Source organism: Trichechus manatus, unplaced genomic scaffold (genome assembly GCF_000243295.1).
Source record: "Trichechus manatus latirostris isolate Lorelei unplaced genomic scaffold, TriManLat1.0 scaffold00120, whole genome shotgun sequence".
In the NCBI taxonomy this organism is placed as follows: domain Eukaryota; kingdom Metazoa; phylum Chordata; class Mammalia; order Sirenia; family Trichechidae; genus Trichechus; species Trichechus manatus.
In genome coordinates this window covers 6,171,207-6,183,563 of record NW_004444056.1, presented here as the reverse complement: position 1 = coordinate 6,183,563, position 12,357 = coordinate 6,171,207, and the positions used below count along the sequence as shown (strand labels likewise).

The 12,357-nt window shown below is 40.1% G+C and overlaps 1 protein-coding gene across 1 annotated transcript in view; it reads left to right on the top strand.

The window, feature by feature from the left end:
- Positions 1–12,357, top strand: part of SHC3 (SHC adaptor protein 3) — a 255,705-nt gene that overhangs the window by 77,328 nt on the left and 166,020 nt on the right. Inside the window, exon 2 of the mRNA XM_004384231.1 lies at positions 3,701–3,771. Within this exon, the coding sequence (XP_004384288.1) occupies positions 3,701–3,771 (71 nt within the window). The remainder of the gene's footprint in view (positions 1–3,700; positions 3,772–12,357) is intronic.

The following is a 12,357-nucleotide window of genomic DNA, read 5'->3' as shown; positions in this document are numbered from 1 at the left end:
GCCAGTGGTTTATTGATTTTGTTGATCTTTTCATAGAACCAGATTTTGGTCTTGTTAACTCTTTAAATTGTTTTTCTTACTGTTTCTCTCTAAACACTTCTCCATCCTAACCGTACTCCATTTCCCCCCCTCATCACCATAAGACTGACTTACAAGGTGATTTTTTTACGAGTGTATCATCTCAGTTACCCTTAAAGCAGCTCTATTAAGGAAGTGGAGGTCTTACACAACTCTGCCACGGTGGTAGTGCTGGTATCACAAAATCTGCTGGCATGGCTCCTGGTATTCACAGAATTCTCCAATCAATATATTGTGGTGATATTCACATAACATTGTGATTATCACTGTGGTCATGTTGACCACAACTCTACAACTTTGGTCATGGTATTCCGTAACTCTGTGACGTGAGTGTTGGTGGTGTTCACATAACTCTGCAATGTTGGTGGTAATATTCCCATAGATGAGTGATGTTGGTTTTTGTATTCACAAAACTCTGCAAGGGTAGTGGTAGTGTTCACATAACTCCGTGACAGAGGGGGAGGCACTGCCTACTGTGACGGTGGTGCTGTTGGTAACTATATAACTCTGTGAAGTCGGCAGGGTCTTCATGTAACTCTTGGTGGTAGTATCCATATAACTTTGAGACGGTGGGAGTGATATTCATGTAATTCTGCAGATTTAGTCATGGCTATGCTCCCATGACCATGCAATGGTGGTTGTAGTATTCATATAACAGTGTGATGTTGTTCAAGATATACACCTAACTTAGCAAAGCTGGTGAAAGTATTAAAGTGAATACGTGATGGTGGTGGTGGTATTACAAAAATCAGCAACAGTGGTTGTGGTGGCATTCAAATAACTCTGTGACATTGGCTGTAGTATTTACATCACTGTGACAGCAGGGGTGGTATTCAGATAACCCTGCAATGTTGGAGGTGGTGGTGTTCGCATAACTGTAACAGTGGAGATGGTATTCATGTGCTCTGCAACGTTGGAGGTGGTGGTATTTGCATAACTATAATGGGGGAGATAGTATTCCCGTACTCTGCAATGCTGGAGATGGTGGTATTCACATAACTGTAATGGTGGAGATGGTATTCACATACTCTGCAACATTGGTGGTGGTATTCACATACTTTGCATTGTTGGCGGTGGTGGTATTCACATAACTGTAACGGTGGAGGTGGTATTCACATACTCTGCAACGCTGGCGGTGGTTGTAGTCACATAACCCTATAGCATTGATAGTGATGGTATTCACATGCCCCTCTGGCAGAGGTCTTGGTACTCATATAATCCTCTGATGTTTGTTCTGGTGATATTCATGTAAACCTATGGGGTTAATCCTGATCATATTGACATAACTCTGAAACCTTGTTTGTGGTATTTACATAATTTGCGATGGTGATCATGGTCGAATTCACATAACTACTGTGTTGGATATGTAATTCACGTAACTGCCCCCTTATTTGTGTGATATTCACATAGCTTACTGATGGTAGTGGTGGCTGTATTCACATAACTCTGTGATGGCAGTCATAGTATTCCCCAAACTCTCCGAAATTGGTTGTGGTAATTAAATAACTTTGGAATAATGGTGGTGGTATTCACATACCACTGAGAAGTGGTATTCACATAGCTCTCCTCATTGTTCATGATATTCACATAACTCTGCTATGCTAGTCGTGGTTGTATACACATAAATCTTTGACTCTCTGTATTCACATAACACAGTGATGCTGTTCTTGTTGGTTGTATTCACATGACTCTAATTACAGGACTGCAACAGTAATCATAGTATTCACATAACTCTGAGACACTATTTGTGGTATTCACATATTTCTGTAACCTAGGTTGTGTTAGCCACATCATTCTTCTACAATGGTGATGGTGACATTCACATAATACTTTGAGGGTAGTGGTGGTGGACCTTATATAATTCTATGAACATGGTCATGGTTTTCACATAACTCTGCTATGGTGCTGTTTGTATTTGCACAATTCTATGACTTTGGGAGCCGTGATATTCCATAATTCTGCAATGTTGGTTGCAGTATTAACGTAACTCTGTGATGTTGGTAGTGATATTCCCATACCTTTGCGATGTTATTGTTGGTGATTCTCCTATAACTCTAAAATGTTGGTGGTTTTATGTCATGGTTTGAATTATGTCCCGCCAAAAATGTGTGTATCAATTTGGCTGGGCCATGATTCCCAGTATTGTGTGGTTGGCCTCCATTTTGTGATTGTAATTTTACATTAAAGAGGATTAGGATGGGATTGTAATACCACCCTTACCCAGGTCACATCCCTGATCCAATGTAAAGGGAGTTTCCCTGGGGTGTGGCCTGCACCACCTTTTATCTCTCAAGAGATAGAAGGAAAGGGAAACAAGCAGAGAGTTGGGAACCTCATACCACCAAGAAAGAAGCAGCTGGAGCAAAGTGCGCCCTTTGGACCCGAGGTTCCTGCGCAGAGAAGCTCCTAGTCCAGGGGAAGACTGATGATAACGAGGACCTTCCTCCAGAGCGGACAGAGAGAGAAAGCCTCTGCCTGGAGCTGATGCCCTGAATTTGGACTTGTAGCCTACTAGACTGTGAGAAAATAAATTTCTCTTTGTTAAAGCCATCCACTTGTGGTATTTCTGTTAGAGCAGCACTAGATGACTAAGACATTGTATTATTCACATTGTTCATTGATGTTATTGATGATGGTATTCACATAACTTGTGATGGTGATGCTGGGATACATATAACGCTGCAGTAGTTGTAGTACTATTCACATTTTATGGGTATAGAAACTTAGGCTCAGAGAAGTTTAAAGTTTTGTTTAAGGTTACATGACAATGTATGATACAGGAGGCTAAAATTCAAGTTTTCTGAATAATTCAAATGCATCTTCTCTCTGCCACACCATAAGGTCTCTTCTTGCTAACTCCAAATTTAAAGGCATTGATGTAAACCATCTATACCTTCAAACTCCCCCAGGGCTTTGGAATGCAAATAGTGTATTGCTACCATTCTAATTCTTTAACTGTAATTATATCCATATGTTTACACACAAATATACATTTTCATATGTGGATCTCATCAAAATTTAGCTACAAATGTAGAAGTATAAATATGACTTTCTGAAAATCTAGGCCAAATAATGCTGAAGAGTACTTTCTGGAAAACCAAAATAAAACACTTTTGAGGGTAATCTATAGTTTATTCATAGAACCCCAGGTATATTTATTAGATATCAAACTTTAGTGCTGGTGAAATTGTTGTTCATACAGTGTTTTCGTTCTTTGTTTAAAAATTATAAACGTCAGAAACACCGTGAAGGTCTCAGTATATGATGTTGGGGTCTGGGAGTGGTTCAATGGCAGACACATGCTTAAGCAATCATTGGATTATACGTTTATGATTTCTGCATTTTACTGTATGTACTACTAAAGATACACTTCTAAGTATAATGAAAATACAAATAGGTTTTATAAAAGTCTAGTATAGTACCATTATAAGCACTAAGGATATTTTCTTATGGGCATGAGTAATTGCTTTTATCAAAACAGAACAGAGTCTCACAATAGAATATGAAGTTAAAATATAACTTAGTAAATGTGAGTGACTTCTATAAATGTCCTTGTTTTAGTTATAAAATGTCTTTTCATCTCTATTTCTGAGCTCATTATTTATGTTTTTTTCCCTTGCAGTACTTGGGATGCATTGAAGTTCTGCGCTCAATGAGGTCTCTTGACTTCAGTACAAGAACACAAATTACCAGGTAAGTCCTCTTCCTGTGATTTTACTTCCAAAAGGAATGATAACAGAGGTTAATAGCCTAGACGTTTCCAGAATGAGAGACTGGCCCATGGAATGCGGGTGACTGGCTGGCAAGAGTAGATCAGGACTTCATTGTATGTTAAGACCTTCTCGTTCATCTATGTTTATCACGTGTCTCTTGAAATGTGTCCTTGAAGGACCTCCCACCTTGAAAGATCTTTTTATAGTTAATCTGCATGCAGATGGAGATACCTGAGGGTTTGTCTTTGTTTTATTTAATGTACAAAACTGTAATACAGGATTGAGACTTTAAAATGTACTGAACTGTGTTATTTCTATTTAAAAAAGAGAATCTAGAATGTTAGGAGAGAATTTCCAACAGTATACACAGAGAGGAAAATGCATTGAATTGGGAGTAGAAATATTAATGGGATTAGGTGATTTAGTAAGCAGACCCATTCTTTACGTTGTCAGTGATTTTAAACAAGTTTATATACGGTCCACCAGCTAGCAACTAGACTCTAAGCTTCCTGAGGGCCAGTTCTATATTTAAGCATTGTTTTTATAAAATTTCATAGCCTAGTGTCGTTCCTAGGAGAGCTCTTATCTTTAGAAAAATGTCAATTTCAAGTCATCTTGAAGAGAGGAACTGGAAATCAAGGATAGGTTCTGTGAAATAGCTACGATTTCAGTGGGCAATGAGTTTATGTTGCCTCAGCAGTTGTGGAATCGCTTAGTCTAAACAATGGCCTCAGAAAATCCTCATATTTATCTCATTCAAAGTACTCAATTGTATGTCTTTCGGTTAGCAAGCCAACATCTAAAGACTGAGCTTTAGAAAGCAGTTGTTTTTAGTAATTAGTAGCTGTGTGAATGTATACACCTCGATTCTATATTTTAAGCAACATAACAATAACTCTTCTTCCTCATTGAAGACATTATTTATGATCAAAATCATTGATGTTTTTCTTCTCTCTAAACTGACTCAACACATGTGAGGGGAACCTACCACCATTAGTAATCTGTTGATTAAGGGTAAGATTGCACAGGCAATTATTGTAATTGCTGTCAATAAATTGTACACCTGTGAAAAGTTGAACTTGCAAAAGTTGCGATAGATATGTTTACTACAAAGACTGAAAAAAAAAAAAGAGTAGCTGCTGAGGGTGCATATGTACAGCCAAAAAACCCATGGGATTTGGTTCCGTGGTTTGGAAGTTTAGGGTCATGGTTTCATGAGACATTCCAGCTAACTGGCTTAGTAATGTGTTTACTGTTTCTGTTCTACCTCCTAGTTCAATGCATAGTGCCTGGGGTCTTAAAAGCTTGCAAGCAACCATCCAAGGCATGATAACTGGTCTCTGTTAGTGTGGAGCAACAAAAGAAGGAGAGTCAGGAATAGGAGGAGGATATGGAATGTGTGGCTAATTTGCCTCCTGGAACAACTGTCTCCTTAGCCATGAGACCGGAAGAACTGGATGGTGCCCAGCTACCATTACTGAAGATTTTGATAAAAGATTCTATAGAAGAATCTGGATCAAAAGGGGGAAAATGGAGAACAGAATTTCAAATTCTAATGGACTCCAGACTTTCTGGAGCAAAGGGGGCTGGATGAACCCCTGAAACTATTGCCCTGAGGTAATCTTTAAACCTTAAACCAAAAATATCCCCTGAAGTCTTCTTAAAACCAAACAATAGTTTAGCTTAACTAGTAAAAAATGTCTGTCTTGAGCATTGTACTCTTTTAGGAACTATCTATATGGCATCAAAGGACAACAGCAACTTGAAAGTTTACATAGGAACCTTAGGGGGCAGTGAGTTTATGTTAATAGGGGAGGAACAACTCAGAAAAGGAAGGTGAGAATGGTTGGACAACTTCAAGAGTGTAATCATCGTAACTGAATTGTACATGTAGAAACTGTTGAATTGGTGTATGTTTTGCTGTATATATTCTCAACAATAACAAAAAAGCATCCACCTCCACATATAGTAGAAAATGGTTCATGGAAATCACAATGGCAAAGGAATGGTATTATGAAATGAGAGATTTAAAAGGAAAGTATGAATGTTTACCTATTCAATCATTCATTCATCCTACCCATGAAAACGCAGCTGCAATACAGCTTTCATGGACAGTAGTCTGGGGGAACAGGGAACCCCTATGAGGTACTTTTCATGTTCTCTTGTGTGGGTTTTGTTGTTGTGAAATGGATAATGGTTGACTGGGAAAGAATTGTTGACTATTTCTATTGAAATTCCTTCATAGGTACTAGAAGTTCTGAGATAATTCCATGTTATTTTAATCCTCCTGATGTGTTTATTATGCACCTACTACTGGCCTGCAGAAGAGGCAGCTTTGCCAGGCCTCCAGGGTTGGGGAGAAAGACAAGTATGCGATGATTGTGAGGCCAGCTCTCCACCTACGGGAGTGAGTGATTCCAGGTTTCCCTTTGATGAGGATATGACTCTTGGGACTCTTTGTGGATTGAACCCAAATGGACAGTCAATAATAAAATTCTAGACGAGAGCTGAGGATCAGAGTGGCTAGAGGTGGAGGTTCGGAAGCCTTTCTTCAATCCCATGACATTTGATTTTAGGGAAGGTAAAGCACCATGATGGGGTGAGTGGAGCATCAGTCTTGGATTCAGGAAACTTGAGGTGAATTGTGACAGTACCGTAACTGCCTTGGGCTTTTCGAAAATGACTTTCTTGTCTCCATGATGCTTTCTGTCTCTTGCCTCGTTTTATCATGCAGCATGTTTCTTGTTTTAGTTAATAGCTGGGGAAATGATTTCCCCCTTGGAGGAAACGATTTGACAGATCAGTGTCAGAAGCAGACCCTTTGCCATCCCCAAGAAGAATACACGGCACACACAGAACACACTGTGGAGCTCTTAATGCCTAAGTGGTCGCTGAGCATTAAACCTGCCGGTGATTAAACTCTACCTCCATACTTTATATGCTAAAGGCTTTCTTGAAAGGCTTTAGGGAAATCTAATGTAATTAAGATCTATTATGCAGGCACAAGAAAACTTGTTTCCATAGGGACTGAGCCATGCCTTTTATAAAATGTACTTTTATAAGGAAATAATCAACACCTACTTATCTATTGCTTAATCTTAAGTTTAGTCTACGCATTCCTTTGAAGGCTCTGAGAGCAGTATCCTGGGCCTTTTTGTCATGGTCAGTTTAGTTCTGTTCTGTTCCTGGCATCTGAGTTTAGACTTATTGTGGTGCACTCAAAAGCACTGAATGTGGGTTACTGATCTCTTATTAAAAGATAATTCATAAAACTACACAATGAAGTGGCTACTCGATTATATACTCAGTTGCTGAAGTGGCTGATCAAAGCCTTCCATTACTAACAACTGGGACAGGGGCACTGGTGATGTGTTTAAGCTCATCAAAAGCTGCCGTGGTGACAGATGTGGACCCTGGCAGCTAGAGTGCCTGGATGCAGAGCCCAGCTCTACTGATCTCTACCTGTGCAATCCTGGCCTCTATTTGCACACCTAGTAAGATAGTTGCACACCTATTCAGATGGTTGTTGTAAGGAATAAAACAGTCTCTCCACAGGAAGCCCATGTGACAGGACCTAGCAAAGAGGGGGTGCTATTTCAGCATTTGTTTGGTTTCCCTGCCCGAGCTTGGAGTCAGCATGGTGGGCACAGGACTCCAGTGTTCAGAAAAGGAGTGTCCACAAGCATGAGGCCTCAGATGAGCTACAGATCCTGCTGAGGGGGCCGCATAGAGGAGCCTGGCAGGGGGCTGCCCCAGGCCCTGGCCAGGGCTCCACTTCAGACTCGCCTCTGCTAAGTGCCTGTCAAACTCAGCCAGGAGACCCAGTGTTTGTGGAAGACTGAAGGATGGATGTGCGTGCCAGTGGATCTGGGTTCCTCCAGTCTTCTGCAGAGAAGACTAATCCCCTTACTCTTACTCCTCAAAAGGGTTCCTCAGTTGGTTTTAGAATGTGGTTCACAATAGCCCCCACACTGCACATTGATATATTAAAGGCTATCCAGGAGTTCATTATAGAGAAATGTGACGCTTGGTTTCTTCTAGTATTGCCTAAATTTGCTAGACTGGGAACTACTCCCTCCCTAGCGTGCACTGCAGACACTGTCATGGACTGAGTTGTGTCTGCCCAAAATATGTGTCAACTTGGCTAGGCCATGATTCCCACTATTGTGTGGCTGTCCCCCATTTTGTCATCTGATGTAATTGTCCTATGTGTTGTAAATCCTGATCTCTGTTTGTGGTTAATGAGGCAGGATTAGGTTATGTTTAAGGGGATTAGGGTGGGATGCAACACTCTTACTCAGGTCACATCCCTAATTCAATGTAAGGGGAGTTTCCTTGGGGTGTGGCCTGCATCTCATTTTATCTTATAAGAAATAAAAGGAGAGAGAAGCAAGCAGAGAGAGAGGGACCTCCTACCACGAAAAAGAAGAACCGGGAGCAGAGCAGATTCTTTGGACCTAGGGTCCCTCCACGGAGAAACTCCTAGACCTGGGGGCAGATTGATGCCAAGACCTTCCTTCTAAGCTAAAAGAGAAAGAAAGCCTTCCCTGGGAGCTAGCACCCTGAATTCGAAATTCTAGCCTCCCATACTGTGAGAGAATAGATTTCTGTTTGTTAAAGCCATCCACTTGTGATATTTCTGTTATAGCAGCACTAGATAACTAAGACAGACACCAACTGGTAATCTGGAAAAAACACATAGGAAATCAGTGTTCTAGATGCATGGGTTTCACACCAAGCTGTGCAGCTCCTGAAGGCCTGAGGGAGGTGTCTCAGGTTGGGGTTTTCCTAGGGGAGGTGGGGACACCAAGTAGGGAGGGCCAGACTCCCCAGCCCTGGCTCAGTCACAGACCTCTGCTTTCATCTGAGTTAGATGCTGAGTTTCCACATGAGGTTAAAAAAAAAAAAAAAAAAAAAGTTGCCTTGAGTCGACTCCAACTCATAGTGACCCAATGTGTGGCAGATTACCACTGTGCTGCACAGAGATTTCTTTCTGTTTTTTAAATTTATTTTTATTTTTGGTGAAAATATACACAGCAAAACCCACTCCCATTTCACATTTTCTAGACATAATGATCAGTAACATTGGCTACATTCTTCACATTGTGTCAACATTCTCATTATTTCTGTTTTGTTTCGCTTCCATTTACTTAATCTCCCTGCCTGTCCGCCCATCTTATCATCTGTGCTTTAAAATAGCTGTTGACCCTCTGGTCTTGTGTTATGTGCATTAGGTGCCATCGGGTCAATTCCGATTCATAGCGACCCTATGTGCAACAGAACAAAACACTGCCCCTGCGCTGTCCTCACAATCATTGCTCTGTTTGAGCCCATTGTTCCAGCCACTGTGTCCATCCATCTTGTTGAGGGTCTTCCTCTTCCTTGATAACCCTCTACTTTACCAAGCATCACATCCTTCTCCAGGGACTGATCCCTCCTGATAACATGTCCAAAGTATGTGAGAAGAAGTCTCGCCATCCTTACTTCTAATGAGCATTCTGGCTGTACTTGTTCCAAAACAGATTTGTTCGTTCTTCTGGCAATCTATGGTATATTCACTATTCTATGCCAACACCACAATTCAAAGGCATCAATTCTTCTTCAGTCTTCCTTATTCATTGTCCAGCTTTCACATGTATACAAGGCAATTGAAAGCACCATGGCTTGGGTCAGGTGCACATTAGTCCTTAAAATGACATCTTTACTTTTTAACACTTTAAAGAGTTCTCTTTCAGCAGATTAGCCCAATGCAATGAGTCATCTGATTTCTTGACTGCTGTTTCCATGGCTGTTGATTGTGAATCTAAGCAAAATGAAATCCTTGACAACTTCAATCTTTTCTCCATTTTAACATGATGTTGCTTATTGGTGAGGATTTTTGTTTTCTTTATGTTAAGGTGTAATCCATACTGAAGGCTGTGCTCTTTGATCTTCATCAGTAAGTGCTTGAAGTCCTCTTCGTTTTCAGCAACCAAGGTTGTGTCATCTGCATAATGCCAGTTTTTAATGAGTCTTCCTCCTATCCTGATGCCATGTTCTTCTTCATATAGTCCAGCTTCTTGGATTGTTTGCTCAGCATATAGATTGAATAAGTATGGTGAAAGGGTAAAACCTTGATGTACACATCTTCTGACTTTAAACCACGAAGTATCCCCTCGTTCTGTTCAAACTACAGCCTCTTGGTCTGTGTACAGCTTCCTCATGAGCACAATTAAGTGTTCTGGAATTCCCATTCTTCCCAGTGTTTTCCATAATTTGTTATGATCCACCCAGTCAAATGCCTTTTCATAGTCAATAAAACACAGGTAAACATCTTTCTGGTATTCTCTACTTTCAGCCATGATCCATCTGACACAGGCAATGATATCCCTTCTTCCACATCCTCTTCTGAATTCAGCTTGAATTTCTGTCAGTTCCCTATTGATGTACTGTTGTAACCATTTTTGAATGATCTTTAGCAAAATTTTACTTGTGTGTGATATTAATGATATTGTTCAATAATTTTTTCATCTTGTTGGATCTCTTTTCTTTGGAATAGGTACAAATATGAATCTCTTCTAGTCGGTTGATGAGGCTGCTGTCTTCCAAATTTCTTGGCATGGACAAGTGAGCACTTTGAGTGTTGCATCCATTTGTTGAAACATCTCAATTGATATTCAACCAATTCCTGGAAGCTGGTTTTTCACCAGTGCCTTCAGTGCAGCTTGGACCTCTTCCTTCAGTACCATTGGTTCTTGATCATATGCTACCTCCTGAAATGGTCGAATATCAACTAATTCTTTTTGGTACAGTGACTCTGTGTATTCCTTCCATCTCCTTTTGATGCTTCCTGAGTCATTTAATATTTTCCCCATAGAATCCTTCAATATTGCAACTTGAGGCTTGAATTTTTTCTTCAGTTCTTTCAGCTTGGGAAATGCCAAGTGCATTCTTCCCTTTTGGTTTTCTATCTTCAGGTCTTTGCACACTTCTTTATAATACTTTACTTTTTCTTCTTCGGTCACCCTTTGGAGTCTTCTGTTCAGCTCTTTTATTTCATCATTTCTTCCTTTTGGGTTAGCTACCCTACATTCAAGAGCAAGTTTCAGAGTCTCTTCTGACATCCATTTTGGTCTTTTCTTTCTTTCTTGTTTTTTTTAATGACCTCTTGCTTTCTTCATGTATGAAGTCCTTGATGTCATTCCACAACTCATCTGGTCTTCGGTCATTAGTGTTCAATGTATCAAATCTATTCTTGAGATGGTCTCTAAATTTGGGTGGGATATACTCAAGGCCATTCTTTGGTTCTCGTGGACTTGTTCTAATTTTCAAAGTTCAGCTTCAGCTTGAATTTGCATATGAGCCATTGATGGTCTGTTCTGCAGTTGGCCCCTGGCCTTGTTCTGACTGATGATACTGAGCTTTTCCATAGTCTCTTTCCACAGATGTAGTCGATTTGATTCCTGTGTATTCCATCTGGTGAGATCCACATGTATAGCTGCCATTTATGATTTAGAAAAAAAGATATTTGCAATGAATAAGTCATTTGTCTTGCAAAATTTTTTCATGCCGTCTCCAGCATTGTTTCTTTCACCAAGGCCATATTTTCCAACTACCAGTCCTTCTTCTTTGTTTCCAACTTTCTCATTCCAATTGCCAGTAATTATCAATGCATCTTGATTGCATGCTTGATCAATTTCAGATTGCAGAAGTTAGTAAAAATCTTCAATTTCTTCATCTTTTGCATTAGTAGTTGGTCCGTAAATTTGAACGATAGTCATATTAACTGGTCTTCCTTGTAAGTGTATAGATATTATCCTGTCACTGACAGCATTGTACTTCAGGATAGATCTTGAAATGTTCTTTTTGACGATGAATGCAACACCATGCCTTTCAATTTATCATTCCTGACATAGTAGACCATACCATTGTCCTATTCAAAATGTCCAATATTAGTCCATTTCGGCTGACTAATACCTAGGATATCAATGTTGATGCGTTCCATTTCATTTTTGATGACTTCTAATTTTCCTTGATTCATATTTCGTATGTTCCACATTCTGATTATTAATGGATGTTTGCAGCTATTTCGTCTCATTTTGAGTAATGCCACTTCAGCAAATGAAAGTCCCTAAGGCTTGACTCCATCCACATTATAAGGTCGACTCTACTTTGAGGAGGCAGGTCTTCCCCATTCATATTTTGAGTGCCTTCCAACCTGAGAGGCTCATCTTTTGGCAATATATCAGACAATGTTCTGCTGCTATTTATAAGGTTCTGACTGGCTAATTTTTTTTAGAAGTAGACCACCAAGTCCTTCTTCCTAATCTATCTTAGTCTGGAAGCTCAGCTGAAACCTTTCCACCAATGGTGACCCTGCTAGTATTTGAAATACCAGTGTCAAATCTTCCAGCATCATAGTAATACACAAGGCACCACAGTGCGACAAACTGACAGACACGTGGTGGCCTCTGGTCTTACATGGATAATTTTTTTTTTTTATTTTTTAAAAAATGCAATACTCGGACTTCTGGGCAACATGACACTATAGTCAGAAGCACCACGCCGTCACTCCTCAACAAAGATC